At 38.0% G+C, this 15,776-nt stretch overlaps 1 protein-coding gene across 8 annotated transcripts in view; it reads left to right on the forward strand.

Annotated features, from left to right (window-relative positions):
• KHDRBS2 (KH RNA binding domain containing, signal transduction associated 2) overlaps positions 1 to 15,776 on the forward strand; it is a 753,630-nt gene that overhangs the window by 76,628 nt on the left and 661,226 nt on the right. For 6 of the 8 annotated variants that reach the window (XR_012801185.1, XR_012801184.1, XR_012801181.1 and 3 more), the window contains exon 2: positions 14,854 to 14,925. The exons of the other annotated variants lie outside the window; for them this stretch is intronic. Coding sequence is in view for 1 of the 6 variants with exons in the window: in XM_075598111.1 (XP_075454226.1) it covers positions 14,854 to 14,925 (72 nt within the window). In the remaining 5 variants the exon portion in view is untranslated. The remainder of the gene's footprint in view (positions 1 to 14,853; positions 14,926 to 15,776) is intronic. 8 annotated transcript variants of the gene reach the window in all.

The following is a 15,776-nucleotide window of genomic DNA, read 5'->3' on the forward strand; positions in this document are numbered from 1 at the left end:
ACAGCTCTGCTCCGACGGCCGTTTCTCCAAAAAGTCTTCTTCCAGGAGCGTACAATGTCAGCATCCAAGCGCACTCTTTAAGGAGCTCTGTTTTCGCGCCAAAAGTTCTCTCAGCCAATAGGAATTTCTCTCTCCCGCCCGCACTCGCGGTGACACCTCCCGGGCTATATATATATAAGCAATATGATACCTTTTGGAAACGAAATCAGCAGGCAGCACTCCAGAATTGAACAAACAAGTGTATTGAAAAAAATTGGTTTTGTGTTTATTTTTTCAATACACTTGTTTGTTCAATTCTGGAGTGCTGCCTGCTGATTTCATTTCCAAACGGTATCGTGTTGCTTATTATTCATTATAGGATCTGCACCCACACCAGTGACTATTATTACAGAGTGCTTTTTGTTCTTTTTCTATGATATATATACAGTATACACACACACAAAAATAATTATTGCACAAAAATCAGTCACCTGACAATGGTTAATAGATATGTGAATCTGTGAGAGGTAAATTTAAGTACTGCTGTAGTTTCTCAGGTCCCACACAATAACCAGGAAAGAACACATAGGAGAATAGACACAAGCGCAAATAAAGATACAATATAAATAATATTATACTAAGTATCTCTAAGCAAGCTAAAATAGCTAGGTGGAGGAAGCCACAATTCAAAGTAATGAAAATACCAATGATATAGGAATATGATCTGCTTGAATAAATATCTAATGGATGGTAAGGTAGGAACCTTTAAGGAAAGAAATGCCAGTAATAGTTAAGTACTGTAAAACGGGGTTTATAACCGCAAGGGAGAAAAGACACTTGCAATGTAGCAATGATAATCAGCATTATGGGATAACAATCCCGGTACCACAACGGTGAATGAAATCTCAGTGTCCACAAGTTCCACGCTGGTAAGCGCTGTAGCAGCTGACGAACTCCCAAAATCAGGGCTGCTTGGAGTTCCCCCCTTCTCGTCACCAGTGGTACACTCCAGGAAGAAGTTCTGAAGGACAAAGCACGTCAAGCCTCCCTGCTTTAATATGGACATTTTTTAGTCCAAAGGACTAAACTACCGGCATTAACTACCTACCCAGGAAGGGACCGCATTGGCTCCAGAGCTAATCCTTTATTCACTTGATCTCATTTGGGACTCTTTATAAGGACATTACATCTTTCTGCTATACCCTTTTTGAGTATTAAGCCAAGTGATCTGCAATTCAATTTCCCTGTTAACCCTTGTAACCATGCTTTCAGTACTGATATGTTTGCAACCTACAGTATAGATAGTAGGATATATTAGATTTAGACTTATCTATATCCCAAATATCACTATATTGCACAACTCTTAGATGCTATATTAAATAATTTTATACTTATTACACCATGGAGCGTACGCTTTGCTTTTTTGTAGATCCTTTGCGGATGTGGTGCATCCAAAAAAACTGCCAGAAGTCTCCACGAACATTTATCCAATTTGTTAGTGGACATTTATCATCAAATATTTTAGATTAACATCTTAATACTCTCACCATATTTCTATTACAGTCCCCCCAAAAAAATGTGCGTACCAATTTTTGGTATATTACACAACAATTATTTTCTTGTATGTTGCTTTTCCTCATGTGATATTGTGCACTTTGTTATATTAATTGTTAATGTTATGGGATAACACTACTACACATTAGTATTCTCACCAATTAATTCAAGTGACGAGAGAGAGAGAGAGAGAGAGAGAGAGAGAGAGAGAGAGAGAGAGAGAGAGAGAGAGAGTTCCCATCACCCTAACTTTATGTGTGTATATAATTTAAGTAATGGTGGGTGAAAAGGTGACTATAAACCCTCCACCATATAGCATATACAAATATTACTTGTGAGCACATTCACATGTCTTAGACAGGTCTGCAACCCTGCCTTTCACCATTATCACCTATCCTACAGCACTTCCACTGAGCAAGGGATTCTGGGAAATGGTGTATAATAAAAGTGTATTAGTCCCACTCACAAATTTTGATGGAAATATAAGCAGATCAGAGATGCATCTCTCTCTGATAGGAGCACTGTGGCCAATCCACCTCTATGTTGAATGTCTTGTATATCTTGTGTGTTGTGGGTCCAGTGTTACTCTGAAGGTAAGAGAGAGACTAACAATAGTGTAGTATGTCTCAATGAATATATATTGCATAAACACAGAAATTACAAATTGCACTCATATTTTCAATATGTGTAAAATTCATTTGAGAGGCCTTGAAGATCGTCGACACTTTGCCGTTCTCTGCCCGCTTCCGTCTTTCCCTTCCACGAGTGTCACTTCCTGTGACATCTGCAATCCTGACAGATGAGACATCTATGGTCACTCGGCTGCCAGAACGTTGATCCCAGGTCCTCCAGGGACAAGATTCAATGTGTTTCGCCGAGGCTTTGTCAAGAATCATGTCTACTACTACTATTTCCTCATATTTATAGTCCAATGTCTTATTTAAATCAATTGTTTATTTTTTTTAAATTAGTCATAGACATTAATAGGGAAATGATGACTAATGCCTATTTAATTTAACATTTTGTATTCTGTCATTCAGTAAATAACGGCTGATCAAGAAATGGGGCAATGGTTACATTAACACAATCAATATGTGCAATGTTATAACAATAACATGTGTGTCATATCTATGTAAATACTAATCTATAAATAATTAATCTATACATAACAATTGACATTCTATATATTTAAGAAATCAAAAATTGGCTAACAAACCATTAAATAAAAAATCGCACAATATTGAAATATCTAAAAATGAAAAAGGTATACATACAGTAGTAAATAAAACTATAACATATTGTTCCATCTGTTGTAATCAATTTAAAGTGCATGATGGTATTCTAAATAAATTCAATTTAATATCCAAAGACAGCAAGAATGAAAGGAAATGTTTCCAATATGTGACAATAAAAATGTATTCAAATGTATACCGCAGGAGTAAACTATACATCACAACACAGATAGGATAAAATAAATAATATCAGATTAAAAAGGCACCAATATCTATGTTCCCTAGATGCTCTAGAATATGCACTCTCAATGGTCTTGAGGTACGTCCTATATATTGGAGGCCACAAGGCCACTCCAACATATACATAACAAAATTTGTTTTGCAATTTATAAAACCTTCAATTGTGAATGATTATCTAGTTACTTTAAATGAAAAGTGTAGTTTTTCTTTGTTTCTATATGTGCAAGTTTTGCAGATTGTGCAGCCATAGAAACCCTTAGGTTTCTCTAGCCAGGTTTGATTACCTTCTATTTTTTTTTTAAAGTGGTCTGAGCTACTGTATTCTTCTCTTGAGATTGGGTGCTTTTTTTAAAATTATGTTAGGCCTATCTGGTATATGGTCTTTAAGAATGGGGTCACTTTTTAAAATGTGCCAATGTTTGCTCAATATATTTTTAATTTTGGGAACTTGTCTATTATATTGTGTAATGAAGGACATATTAAAATCCACGTTTTTATCAGCTGTTCTATCTTTTTGTTTTATTAAGTCATTTCTACTGATATTATTAGCTTTTCTGACAGCTCATTATTGTTGTGGGACTGTAGTTCCTGTCTTTAAATTTATTTATCAAGTCTTCTGATGTTGAAGATACACACTTTCCTTCGTATAGTTCCTTTTTATTCTACAGAGATGTCCTTATGGTATATTTTTTTTATCCAATCAGGATTATGACAACTGGACTCCATAATAAAGTTATTACTATCTACCTTTTTTAAAAAAGGTTTTTGTTTTCAATTCATTCTTCTCTACGTAGATGACTAAATCCAGGAATTCCATTTCTGTCTTACTTGTCTTGTTGGTAAGTATAGTATGTCATCAATGAACCTCTACCATGAGACCAGGTTCGCACTGAGTTCATGGTTGGACCAAATATTGTCCTACTCACATACGCCAATGAAAATATTCAAATAACTCGGTGCGAACCTGGTGCACATGACTGCACCACACTTTTGCAAGTAATAACTGTAATTGAACCAAAAATAGTTATTTGGTAGGATAACCACTATTGATTCTATAATAAACAGAACCTGATCTTCTTTCAAATCTTTATCAGCTTTCAGTGTCTTTTCTAAAGTCCCACTCCATCTTTGTGTACGATGAAGGCATAGAGTGATGTAACATTGGCTATTACTAATGTAACATGACTGGTCCGGTTGCTTTTCTGCCTCCAGTCACACAAACCCTGATAAGTATTGCAGGCTGTGACAGAATGATCTAGGGCTATTGACTCCCCTTCTGCTATCCTCTGATTAACAAGAGAGGAGGTGACATGGTGTGTGTGTAGCTAATGGTGGTACAGACACTATGCCCTCCCCTTCTTGATATCAGGGGGGAGTGCTAAAGATAGCGGTGCAGTCCAGTCTGGAGTTTGAGACTGGAGGAAGGGCTGTGAGTCTCTCCCATCAGGGATGAGTGTGCCCAATCCAGCCTCTAGGGGGCTGGGGAACACCTACTGCCACAAAGGCTTCAAGACTGACATTTAGGCCTCAATAGGACCTGAGGTCCATGCACCATCCTGATGCCTGGAAACCTCTGATCAGCATCTGCAACGCTGTAATGCCATCTATGCAGTGACTGCACAATAAATCCCTTTGTTTTATATACCCCTGCCTGACTCTGCAGTAATTAGGCAGGGGTATGAGAGACTGTGCTACAGTGTGACCTATCTCCAGGACTACTGGATACCCACTGAAGCTGGAGGTGCTGACACCGAACCCAAATGACACCAAAAGCCTGTCCTGATCTCCAATCCATCGCATATCAACTCAGCTCTCCTGACCCTCACAGGTATGTGCACCACAAAACACCTGTAGCTGAAGCAGTATCTCCTAGAGGGAGGGGAAACAGTGCTACACTAATATGACATTTTCATGCCATTTAATACTTTGTTTTAAATCTAATAATTTCAGTTGTATCTTTTATGATTTCAACATAACATAAATAACATATTTTTGTAAAAAACACAATCAATGTATTCTGAGAAATTTGTAGTCAATGATTCTATGCCCGATATGATCGGTCTCCCTGGTGGATTGCAAATGTCCTTGTGAATTTTTGGGATAAAATAGAGGGAGTCTTGGCTTCTCTCTGTACAAATATTTAAACTCGTTTTCATTGAGAACACCTAAATCTTTGCCCTTAGATAGTAATAATTTAAGTTCTGCAAGAAATTCTAGAGTTGGATTGTGGTTTAAAATAGAATATGTTTTAATATCTCCAAGAATTCTGTTTCCTTCTCCTATATAAAAACTTTTGTCCATTACGACAACTCCTCCCTCTTTATCGGCTTGTTTCATAATAATTTCTTAATTCTCTATTAAGCTTTCTAGAGCATCTCTTGCCTTCTTAGTCATATTATTTTTGAACTTTATATGTTCTTGTGTGAGTTTATTAAGATCATTTTTCACCATCTGTTGAAATACTTCAAAAAATGTACCTTTTTCGTGACTCGGATAAAATATGGATCTTGGTTTTAACTTAGTGTGTTTAAAACTGTCCACTCCTATTAAGCGGTAATCTATTGTCCACTTGTATAGCATCCCTTCTCTCTGCGGCTTGATTTTAAAAATGTCTCTGAATGGTTAATTCTCTTAAAAGTGTATTTGCATCAATAAATAATTTTAAATTATTGGGACATATCATGGGTGCAAAAGTTAACCCTTTCGATATCACTTTCTGTTGGAACTCATTCAGTGTGACTTTACTTAAATTGAATATATTACTCCTTTTTGTATGATTTGTGTTTCTCTGTTTCAATAACTTCCTCCTTCTGCCCCGTTTTCTTCTAGTCTTCTTTTTTTCTGACCAGCTGGGGATTCTATTTCTTGTAGTGGGGAGAATCGAATCTGAGTCTCCCACGAACCTGAAGACCTCCCTGCACCTAAAAAACCTGCCTGAGTATTTTCATGGTCTTTACCATATGTTTGTTCTTTGTGTTTCCTTGTATCTTTCGCAGGACCATAATTAGGAAGTTCCTCTTTTTTGTCTTTGGGCTTCTGATATTTTGTATTTTGATGGTGTGAGTGATTTTCTATCCTTTCTGTGTCAGGTGATTTTCTATTTTCTACCCTCCTATTGTGATTTAAGGTGTGTTAAACTGGATTAATCAGTCTAGATCCTTATTTTTCTCTCCCAAAATAGTTTCTTCTTAAACATTTCTGTTAGTATTCCAGTTTTTGCAATTTCCTTTAGCATAATCTTCCTCATCTCTCTTAAATTTATTTTGTTTGATACTAATTATATGTTATTCTACGGTTTGTAGCCTTTATGGACAACTACTGTACACTTGTATTTATACGAACTTGGTAATTCATTAACAAAAACCTGTGACTAATTAAAAAAAGAAACAAAGCCTATTTATATGCAATATACTAGGAAAACCAAGATCTCACTTGTATATTAAAATCCATATTCTTAAATATATACAATTAAGATCAAATATATTAAATAATATGCTACTGAAATAACCTTAAACCTAAATGTATTAAATAAATTGATAAATAAACAGGTAACATCAATTGGGATTCCCCAAGGAGACATAAAATAGTATACAAATAAGGAAAAAGAGCAAAAAACATATTCAAACGGATAGTCACAAATATTAAAACCCCCAGCATAAAATATAGCCTCAAAGCATGATCTGTGTGTATGACTAGAAACCAAAATATACATATTCAATATTCAAATATTACTACATGCATAATAACATATTTATATAACAACCCATGGAATGAACAATGACCATGGTGTTGTGATAGAACACATAGATTAACATGAATTTATTTATTTGATCTAAACGTTCATGAATAAAACACATCCATAAAAAATGGTATGTGTTGAATAAAGATAAAACACTATATCAAAATGTAAAACCACTTATATTGTACAATTTTTGTACATTTTTTTTTTTTACTAATTTTTTAAGAAAAGGTGTAATATCCACTACATCATTGAAGCCCAAAGGATGCTTGGCTCTCAGCTTGTGAATCCAATATTGCTCAATATACCTGTAGTTTTAATTAGTCACAGCTTTTTGTTAATGAATTACCAAGTTGGTATAAATAAAAGATCCATGGCACTAGTGACATCATCCCCTAAAGACGCACGTGAGTGTGAAACGCGCAGAGGTCGTCACAATCAATGATTCTTTCACAGCGCAAGATGTTTTTGTGTAGCTGTGCAGCTTTCAGACTTATCAGGTGTTTTTCTCTGCCTTGCGAGGTGGCAGAGCGTTTGTGCATGCATGGCTGCAGCCAATCATCTACTCGCATGGAACATGGATTCTAATGCTGAGTAGCTGCTAGTTTGTTGCCTTGTGTGCCGTACCGTTAGTTCAGCGAGGCACAGCTGCCAAATACATTTTTTTCAGAGGATCAGCTGTATATGCTGTGCTCTGTGAGGCTACTCTAATTTCTAGATGCTGTGAGCAGTCAGTCCTTTTTTATAAGAACTGATAGACTTTCTGGCTTTCATCTGGATCGAGTGGATGCCTATTTTATCTTTTTTACATGTAAGTGTATGCTTTCTGATGTCTGTCTTTTCAAAAAAATTAGCTACAGTCTTCTCTCATAAATATATTTACGGATTTAAGTGTTTGGCTCCAGAGAACATTAGATAGTTCAATAGTCTGTGTGATACGAATGCACAGTTACTGCTGTTGCCATTGGCATAGTTACATAGTTACATAGTAGATGAGGTTGAAAAAAGACGTACGTCCATCACGTTCAACCTATGATGTGATGTCATAGCCACGTGATCGTAGTAGTCATACGGGAATTCCAGCACCGGAGAGGTGATTACACTGCCGGAGCAGCACCCGACCGAGCAGAGCAAAACAACACTGCAAGAGTTAATAACTCCAGGCACAAAGGATTCCAAGCAGAGAGGGAGCCAGCTGATCTGTACACTGATTGTCTGTGAGGTGACACACACCCAGACTGCATGATTTTATTGGTAGTTTAATTTGCTATTTCTATATAAAGTTACCATTTCATACTTCACTTTTGTGGCCCTTTTTTCATTCTCTTTAGGATCAAAGAAAATTGGGACTTGGTTACTACCCCGAAAACCTTCTGTGACACATTTGATTAATTACTGATATTTTTTATCTGCGCCCGTTATTCATTATGTTTGTTTTATATATGTTAACCTGAGGGTGAGGTTAGGAATTCTGAGGCAGCATTTAATTATCTGTATTTAATTACTTATTTGGATATCGTTGCCCATCCATTTTTTACACACCCACACACACACACACACACACACACACACACACACACACACACACACACACACACACACACACACACACACACACACACACACACACACACACACACACACACACACACACACACACACACACCATAGAGGACAGTGATGGCTGTAACAGTGCAGAAAGTGTGCTTTCCAGTCCACAGAGAGTTAATTCCTCAAAGAGAAGCCAGCAGCAGCTGCTAACTAATTTAGTTAAGCAGCCTGTTCTGAGTGAGCAAGGAAGTGGTTTAAAAGACAGACTGAAAGCTGCTACAGTATGCTGAGAGACTGTTTTCCCCAGAGATGGGGGGAGGTAGAAGTGCTCCCCATCTGCAGAAGCTGGTACAGAGGACCTACAGACGAGTTTCTCTGGGCTCAATGTGGGGCTGAGTTCCCCTAGGAAGAAAGGACGGCAAGGCCGTGCTGAAGCGGCGGCGGCAGCTCCAAAGATAAGCAAAACACTTTATTGTTGTATGCAGAGACTGTGTTACATTATTGCTTATGCCAGGGCATGTTGCTGGCCATCCAAATAGTGAGGGTGACAGCTACAGTGTAGTTACATTTCCCTAAAGGGAATAGGTGTTATTTTTATGTGCTGTTTTGATTTAAAGGGACGGTGGGCATGTTGTATAATTTAATCTCTGTAAATAAAACCCCTGCAGTTAAACTTTATACAGTGTCTCCGGCCTTAAATTGAGACAAAAGATACTGCAACATGGTGTGGGCATCACAACACATATACACACACACAAAAGGTGCAAAAGCACACAATCCACATATGACCAAAATTGAAAGACATCTGTAGTCCTGCAGTCCCACTCAGCAATAACAGACACCAATGATAGGTCATAGATGTACCAAGGACTAGAAATAACAAGAAGGTGTGCTTTTGTGTCTATCTATCGATAGATAGATAGATAGATAGATAGATAGATCTATCAAACAGGTACAGCACATCACCTAAATGGAGTAGCAGAGAAACAGATGACCCCAATCTCACATGGGGGGTATAAGGGCTATATATATATATATATATATATATATATATATATATATATACACACACCCCTCCCCCCTATGTGAGATTGGGGTCATCTGTTTCTCTGCTAATCCATTTAGGTGATGTGCTGTACCTGTTTGGCAACAGGAGGGCTGAGTGCTTTGCAGTGTTGTGGGGAGAACAGGACAGGTTTAAAGGTTACCTTAGTTCTTTGGTGCAGCGCCTCCAGTCAGCATCGATCCTCTGGATAGCAGCAGGATGACCCATACTGACACATTTCTTTCAGCAGCAAGACATTGAAACACACTGGTGATGGTTCCATTGTTTTTATTGCAATCAGAGCAGATGTACAAAGCAGGTGCATTCTTCTCCCAGCTTCCCCTATTGAAGACACTCTGGTTAAGGCTTGAGGCCCAGACCAGGCCTTCTGGACTCCTCCTCACATCCCTTAGTGAGATGGAGGGTAGATAGTGCTCACTCCACAGGGGGGGGAAGAGAGACAGAGAGGCCCACTTTAGGAAAGTGCCAGTATTTATAGCCTGGGGTGTGACTGTAACTCTGACTCATAACAAATCAGATCTGGATACTGATAGGCCCTCACATCCAATGTGTGGTCCAATCAGTACCCACCCCTCAGGCTGGCACTCTTTGGCTGTTGCTAAGGCCCGCCCTTGGATACATCTAATGAATCCAAGGCTGCAAAAGCACACAAGGCCTTTATGAAGGAATTATCCCATCCACTGCCTGCACCTAACAGGTCTTAAACTGGTAGGGCCCAGGAAAAGAAATAGCAGCTGTAGGCTAGGCTATATATATATATATATATATATATATATATATATATATATATTTATATATATATATATATATATATATATATATATATGCACATCCCCTTGAAAAAGACCTCTCTGTGGGGCCGAAATGTCAGTTATCTGTGATGCTGTTTAAGTTAATATAACCTTTTATCATCTTCCTACTATGTGCTGTCTCTACTTTATCAGTCCTCGGATGGTAATGTATATTCTTTATTTATATATATATATATATATATATATATATATATATATATATATATATATATATATATATACAGTGGTTGACAAATCACCAAAAAATCTACTCGCCACACAAAAAAATCTACTCACCACCTAGTACCAAACGTGTGCTGCTTGGGCCAATATTTACTCCCCCTGGGGTTAAATCCACTCGCCCGGGGCGAGCAAATGTATAGGTTTGTCGAACACTGTATATATATATATATATATATATATATATATATATATATATATATATATATATATATACACACACACACACACACACACACACATACATACAAATAAATCTGTTAGTACATTTTTCAAATATAAGCCTTACTACTGAAATAGTATTGTTATGTTCATAGAGGTTCTGCAAATACATAGTAGATTTTCAAATAGTTCTTCAGTTCTTTAAATATAGAAAATTACTAATCTTGACAGCTTCACAGATCAATTCATCAAAGTAAGTGAAGTGAAGACAATTTGAGATAAAAATGTCAAGTGGCCCAGTGATAACCACTCTACAGGGCTTATTGAATACGGTGCACATACTTACTTTTGCGATTAAAGCTCATATAGCCACTGTACTCACTTTTTACTGCCTCTTTGCTGAGATCATTTCAATATTAAATATAGTGAAGTGGTTCTCACATTTATTTAGTAATGAAATTCACCATAGGACACTCTTCAGGCTTTATTGAATCTGACCCTTTGCACCTCAAATACCAAAACCTTGATTGAAAGATCATCAGTGAAGAAACATTTCACAATTGAATCTTGCTAATTATAAATTGTGTATAATTTCAGCTCTGTATACAGACATGGCTTGAATTATTGCACACAATTAATGTTCTGTATAGAGGGTATATATACTAACTCTGAAGTGAAAACTGTCTTGAGTAATCTGGTGCTCACCTGGAGATAATGTGGGAGAATCCTCAATCCCACTAAAGTAATCACTGAAGAAAAATAGTCTGTCGCACTCAAATCTGTTCATCACCAAGTCAAGCAGACATTTATTTGGTGATTTATTACTGAAAAATGAGATAATGATTGCTGGTTAAACCTGTTGTCAGGTGCAGCAATGTGAGGGTGACCCAAGTTCATCTATAAATAGCAAATGACAAGAGCCCCAATGCTACATCCAACATGATAAAATACATAGTAATGTACTAAATAATTTACCTGTATTTGTCTTCATAAATATTGGTTATTTAGTTCAATAAATTGGTAAAAATATTTTAAGCCTGGAACCACATTATAGTAGACCCATTTCAATAGGTCCTACAATACCAATATTATACTGTCGCATGCATTTCTTCCACTGTATAGAGAGAAAGGGACACAAAATATTATAGCCAAACGCATGAGGTATATGCAGTACCTAAAGGGTTCAAATGTAAGAAGCTTTATATGTGCTATGTATGAGCTACAGAACAGTTAAAACTGGTTATGAACGAGAAGTGCCCTGTGACTGGGTAGTTTCCTTGTCTAATAGCTATGCAGGGAAACAGATGTGTAGCTGTTGAGTCCAACAGTGAGTTAATTTCCGCCTAAGAGCAGGCTGCGGCAATTAACCATGTTTCACCTGGCTCGTTAGGAGGGCTTAAAAGCATCAATTTTCCTGCCGTTTGAGTCTCTCTCTGCTCTGCGTTCAGAAATCACATGCGTTTCCTTGCCTCCTTAGTACACCAGGCCTATATGGACTTCAATACGCTAGGAAATTGACTTTTGGCCTAGGAAAGCCCTAACCTTTATTTTGCTACCCTGTTTTTGTTGTATCTGGGCTGAGGAAAAGCCTATGTTTTTGTTAATGGCATTTTGGCAAATAAAAACCTACATTTATTTTTCCTAAAACTGTCTCCTGTTTTCACCTCCTGTTTTCACCACCTACATATGGTGTGGGAAGTGGGATGAGAGGTGGCCATTGGATTTCAAAAGTGCCCCAGAGACCATTAGCGATTTTTTTTTGGGGTGGTTTTGCAACAATTCCCGCAACAGAAGTAAGATGGAAGAAACACATGCATAGGTGACAGAAATAGAGAGCTACAAATCCAGGCAGAGACACAAGGTACTGATTCTGGGAATACAGTCTTCTCCATCTGGTGTACGTGGGAAAAAAGTTTTATATTTACAAAAATGGCTGAGCAGCAGGAGTGAAAATTCTCAAAAAAGTTTATCTGGTGGTTTGCTGAAGTACAGCCTGCACAGTGAGAACGAGATGCAGCAGGAAAATGTCTGTATGTATGTTTCGGGTGTGGTGAGCCTCAGCTGAACGAGTCATGTCCCTACGATGGTGAATTTGAATGGCGACAGCAAGAGCAGGACCAGCTGAACACGTATATTTCTGCCAGCGAGTGCAACTGCAAGCAAAGCATGGTGGGTGGAGGGAAACTTTGGAAGTTTCAACCAATGAGTGGGATCTCTGTAATGTTGATGACTTAGTACCTACAAAAATAAAGAAAAGAAGGAAGAAAAAGAAAAGCAGTTCTCAGCTTACTGGGGAAGTTGCAAAAACATTCGGAGATAACCCGGCGATATCGGAAGGGAGCTGAGATGTTCGGCACCCTAGATCGACTGGTGGATTTGTCCCGGGAATGGTGGAATCTTCGGAGGGCCAAACTCAAAAGTTGTTTATCCTGAAGAGCTGTTTATTCATCTCGGACAGTAAGAATTTCTCAACAAGCCATACCAGGGAAGCAGACCAGGAACAAATGAGTGATGATCCCACGACATGAACATAAAAATCCTGCAAAGTTCCAGGCACGACTGTTATCCCATCCATGAACAATTGGAAAAGGACCAAGATGCCAACGCCAAGCTACAGAGGTATCTATTTTCAGCTCTCCTTCAGTATGCAATTTGGGAGATTTCAAAGCGTCGCTTGCGTAGTGAGTTAGAGGACATGACAATGGATCTAGATACAGCAAACACTCCTATTACTACCATTTACGAGAAGCAGAGCAAATCTGACAAAACCATTACTGACCTTTAGAAGGAAGAGGCATAGGCAGAGACTGAAGTCCTCAGAAGAAGGCCCCCAGTCTCTGCAAAATAAAAACCTACATTTGTTTTACCTAAAACTCTCCTGTTTTCACCACTGCACACATCTGGAACATTTTTTAATAACTAAAGTAAGAAAAATCTAACAAAAAAACAGTGCAAATCCCCCACCCCCCATATATTTACATCCAATGCCTATTGCAGCTGCAAGGGATCCACCCCTCACGTGGAGAGAAGAGATCCCTTAATCAGCTATTCATTTACATGTGTGTTCCAGGACCCACTGATTAAGTGGGATGGTCAAGCTTAAACTAAGGAGAAGGGGGTCACAAGACCTCCCAAAATTGTTTCCAATTTATATTTAGAAATACACAGTCTTAGTAAGCTCAAAACCCAAACCCACTACATTGTATATATATATTTGAATCATTTGTATTGCTACTGGATTTTGTGACCTAATGCAGGGGTACGCAAATTGGGGGGCATGCCCCCCAGGGGGAGTGCGGGCGGTTGCAGAGGCCCCTCTCTCTTCCCCAAGGCATTAAAATTAAATGCTGGGGGATCGTGTGAGACCTCTGCAACTTCAACTTAATGAGATTCAGCCGGCTGCGGGTCACGTGATTTCACATGACCCCGCACATCATTTGATGCTGTACTTAGCGAAGGGGGGGGGTGTGCGAGCACCGGGGGACATGAGACAGGGGGGCGCAGGAGCAAAAGTTTGCATACCCTTGACCTAATGTATACAACAAAAGGCAAGGGTATAATGTCTTTCTTCTCCAGCTCTCTACTACCCCTGGTGTATAACCTCTTCCCATCAGCCTCGACATAATAGCATCTCTCCCCATTAGCCTCTGTGCTACCCTTTGGTTAGCATCCTTTCTCAGCAGCGCTACCTTTGAGGAGCAGAACATAATTTTTTTGAAGTCCTGTGCTAACCTCAGGCAGTCTCTCTTTCAATTAAGCTCTATATTGTTCCTAGGTTATCACCTCTTCCCATCAGGCTCTACACTGCCCCGAAGCAGCATCTCTTCTTAGCAGTCTTTTCACATCTCATGGTCCAGCATCTTTTAAACAAGCTGTGCACTACCCCAAGGTAGCACCTCATAACCAACAGACTCTGCAGTACCCTTGGGACAATATCTCTTTTCATCGGTATCTGTGCTGTGCCAAGGGCAGCATCTTTTCCCACATCACTACACTATTCATGGGACAATTTTTTTTTTCCCAATAGGCTTTGAATTTGTTGTGGGTCAGTGTACTTTCCCAAACGTTGTTTTCCAGATTGTATCCCTGATCAACACATACTGTGATCTTCTCTAGAAGCAGCAAGTATTTGGTATAGATTTGTATTATCTACATGTGTGGCAGAAGTGATTATTTATTTGCATGCTATATGCCGATATATGCAACCTATATATTGTTAGTTATATAGTTTCTGTACCCATTACAGTATATTTTATAATTACTCCATGCAATCGACAAATCATTGTACCTTTTGTTTAGATCTCAAACATCAAACAAAGGAACATGGAGGACTACTGGATTCCTTAGTTGCAAAAAGAGGAATATGTACAGGTAATAGGTTTTAAAGTTATATTGTCCTGTTACTATTTTCATTTATTCTTTGGATGAATGATTATGTGCAACTTAATTTATGCAAATTAAAGCCAAAATTGTTTTACAATTTAATAAAATAACATACCACATATGTTTCTGTTTGCGCTTTGACTATCTCAAGGATTCCCCTAAATAATTATAGCTAAAATTATTCATTAAAACTTATTTTTCGACTTTTTTGCTTCAACAATGTTTTCAAAATGAATGTTCAATAGGACTTTACAATCAATCAATAATGTCGAGCAGAGAAAAAGAAAAACAGTACAATCACATATAATCAAATACAGGGGATGTGTATGGGTTGGACTTTATCCAAATGCTGTACAACCAAGTAAATAAATAAATATACTTATTTATATTTGGAACAAATGAATGCAAGCCAGTGGTGGACTTTGTACTAGGCATCAGAAGAAATCCATGATCTATTAATTATTCCTTTGGCAAAATGATGCGATGTAATAAAACAACTTAGGAACCTTCTAATAATGAATAAGAAAGAGCCTGTAGCTTCAAGTTTTGTGCGCTGAAAACATGATTCTCCAGAAGGACTATCAGCCAAGGGTGATTCTTTGAAAGTGGCCTCAGCATGAGTTTTTTAAACTACCGTTCACCCAATCTTGAGTTAGAATGCAGAGATGGGCCATAAAAATCAACAGGATCTAAAAAATTGAACAGCTGAAAATATGGAGAGCACAAATGCCAAAGTATATGACACAGATTTTTCAGTAGCATATCTATTGTGCAGCGACTCATGTAGATGAAATGAATAGCCACACTCATATAAATTATGGAGCTACATAAGTGTCAGT

Source organism: Ascaphus truei, chromosome 4, assembly GCF_040206685.1.
Source record: "Ascaphus truei isolate aAscTru1 chromosome 4, aAscTru1.hap1, whole genome shotgun sequence".
Classification (NCBI taxonomy): Eukaryota; Metazoa; Chordata; class Amphibia; order Anura; family Ascaphidae; genus Ascaphus; species Ascaphus truei.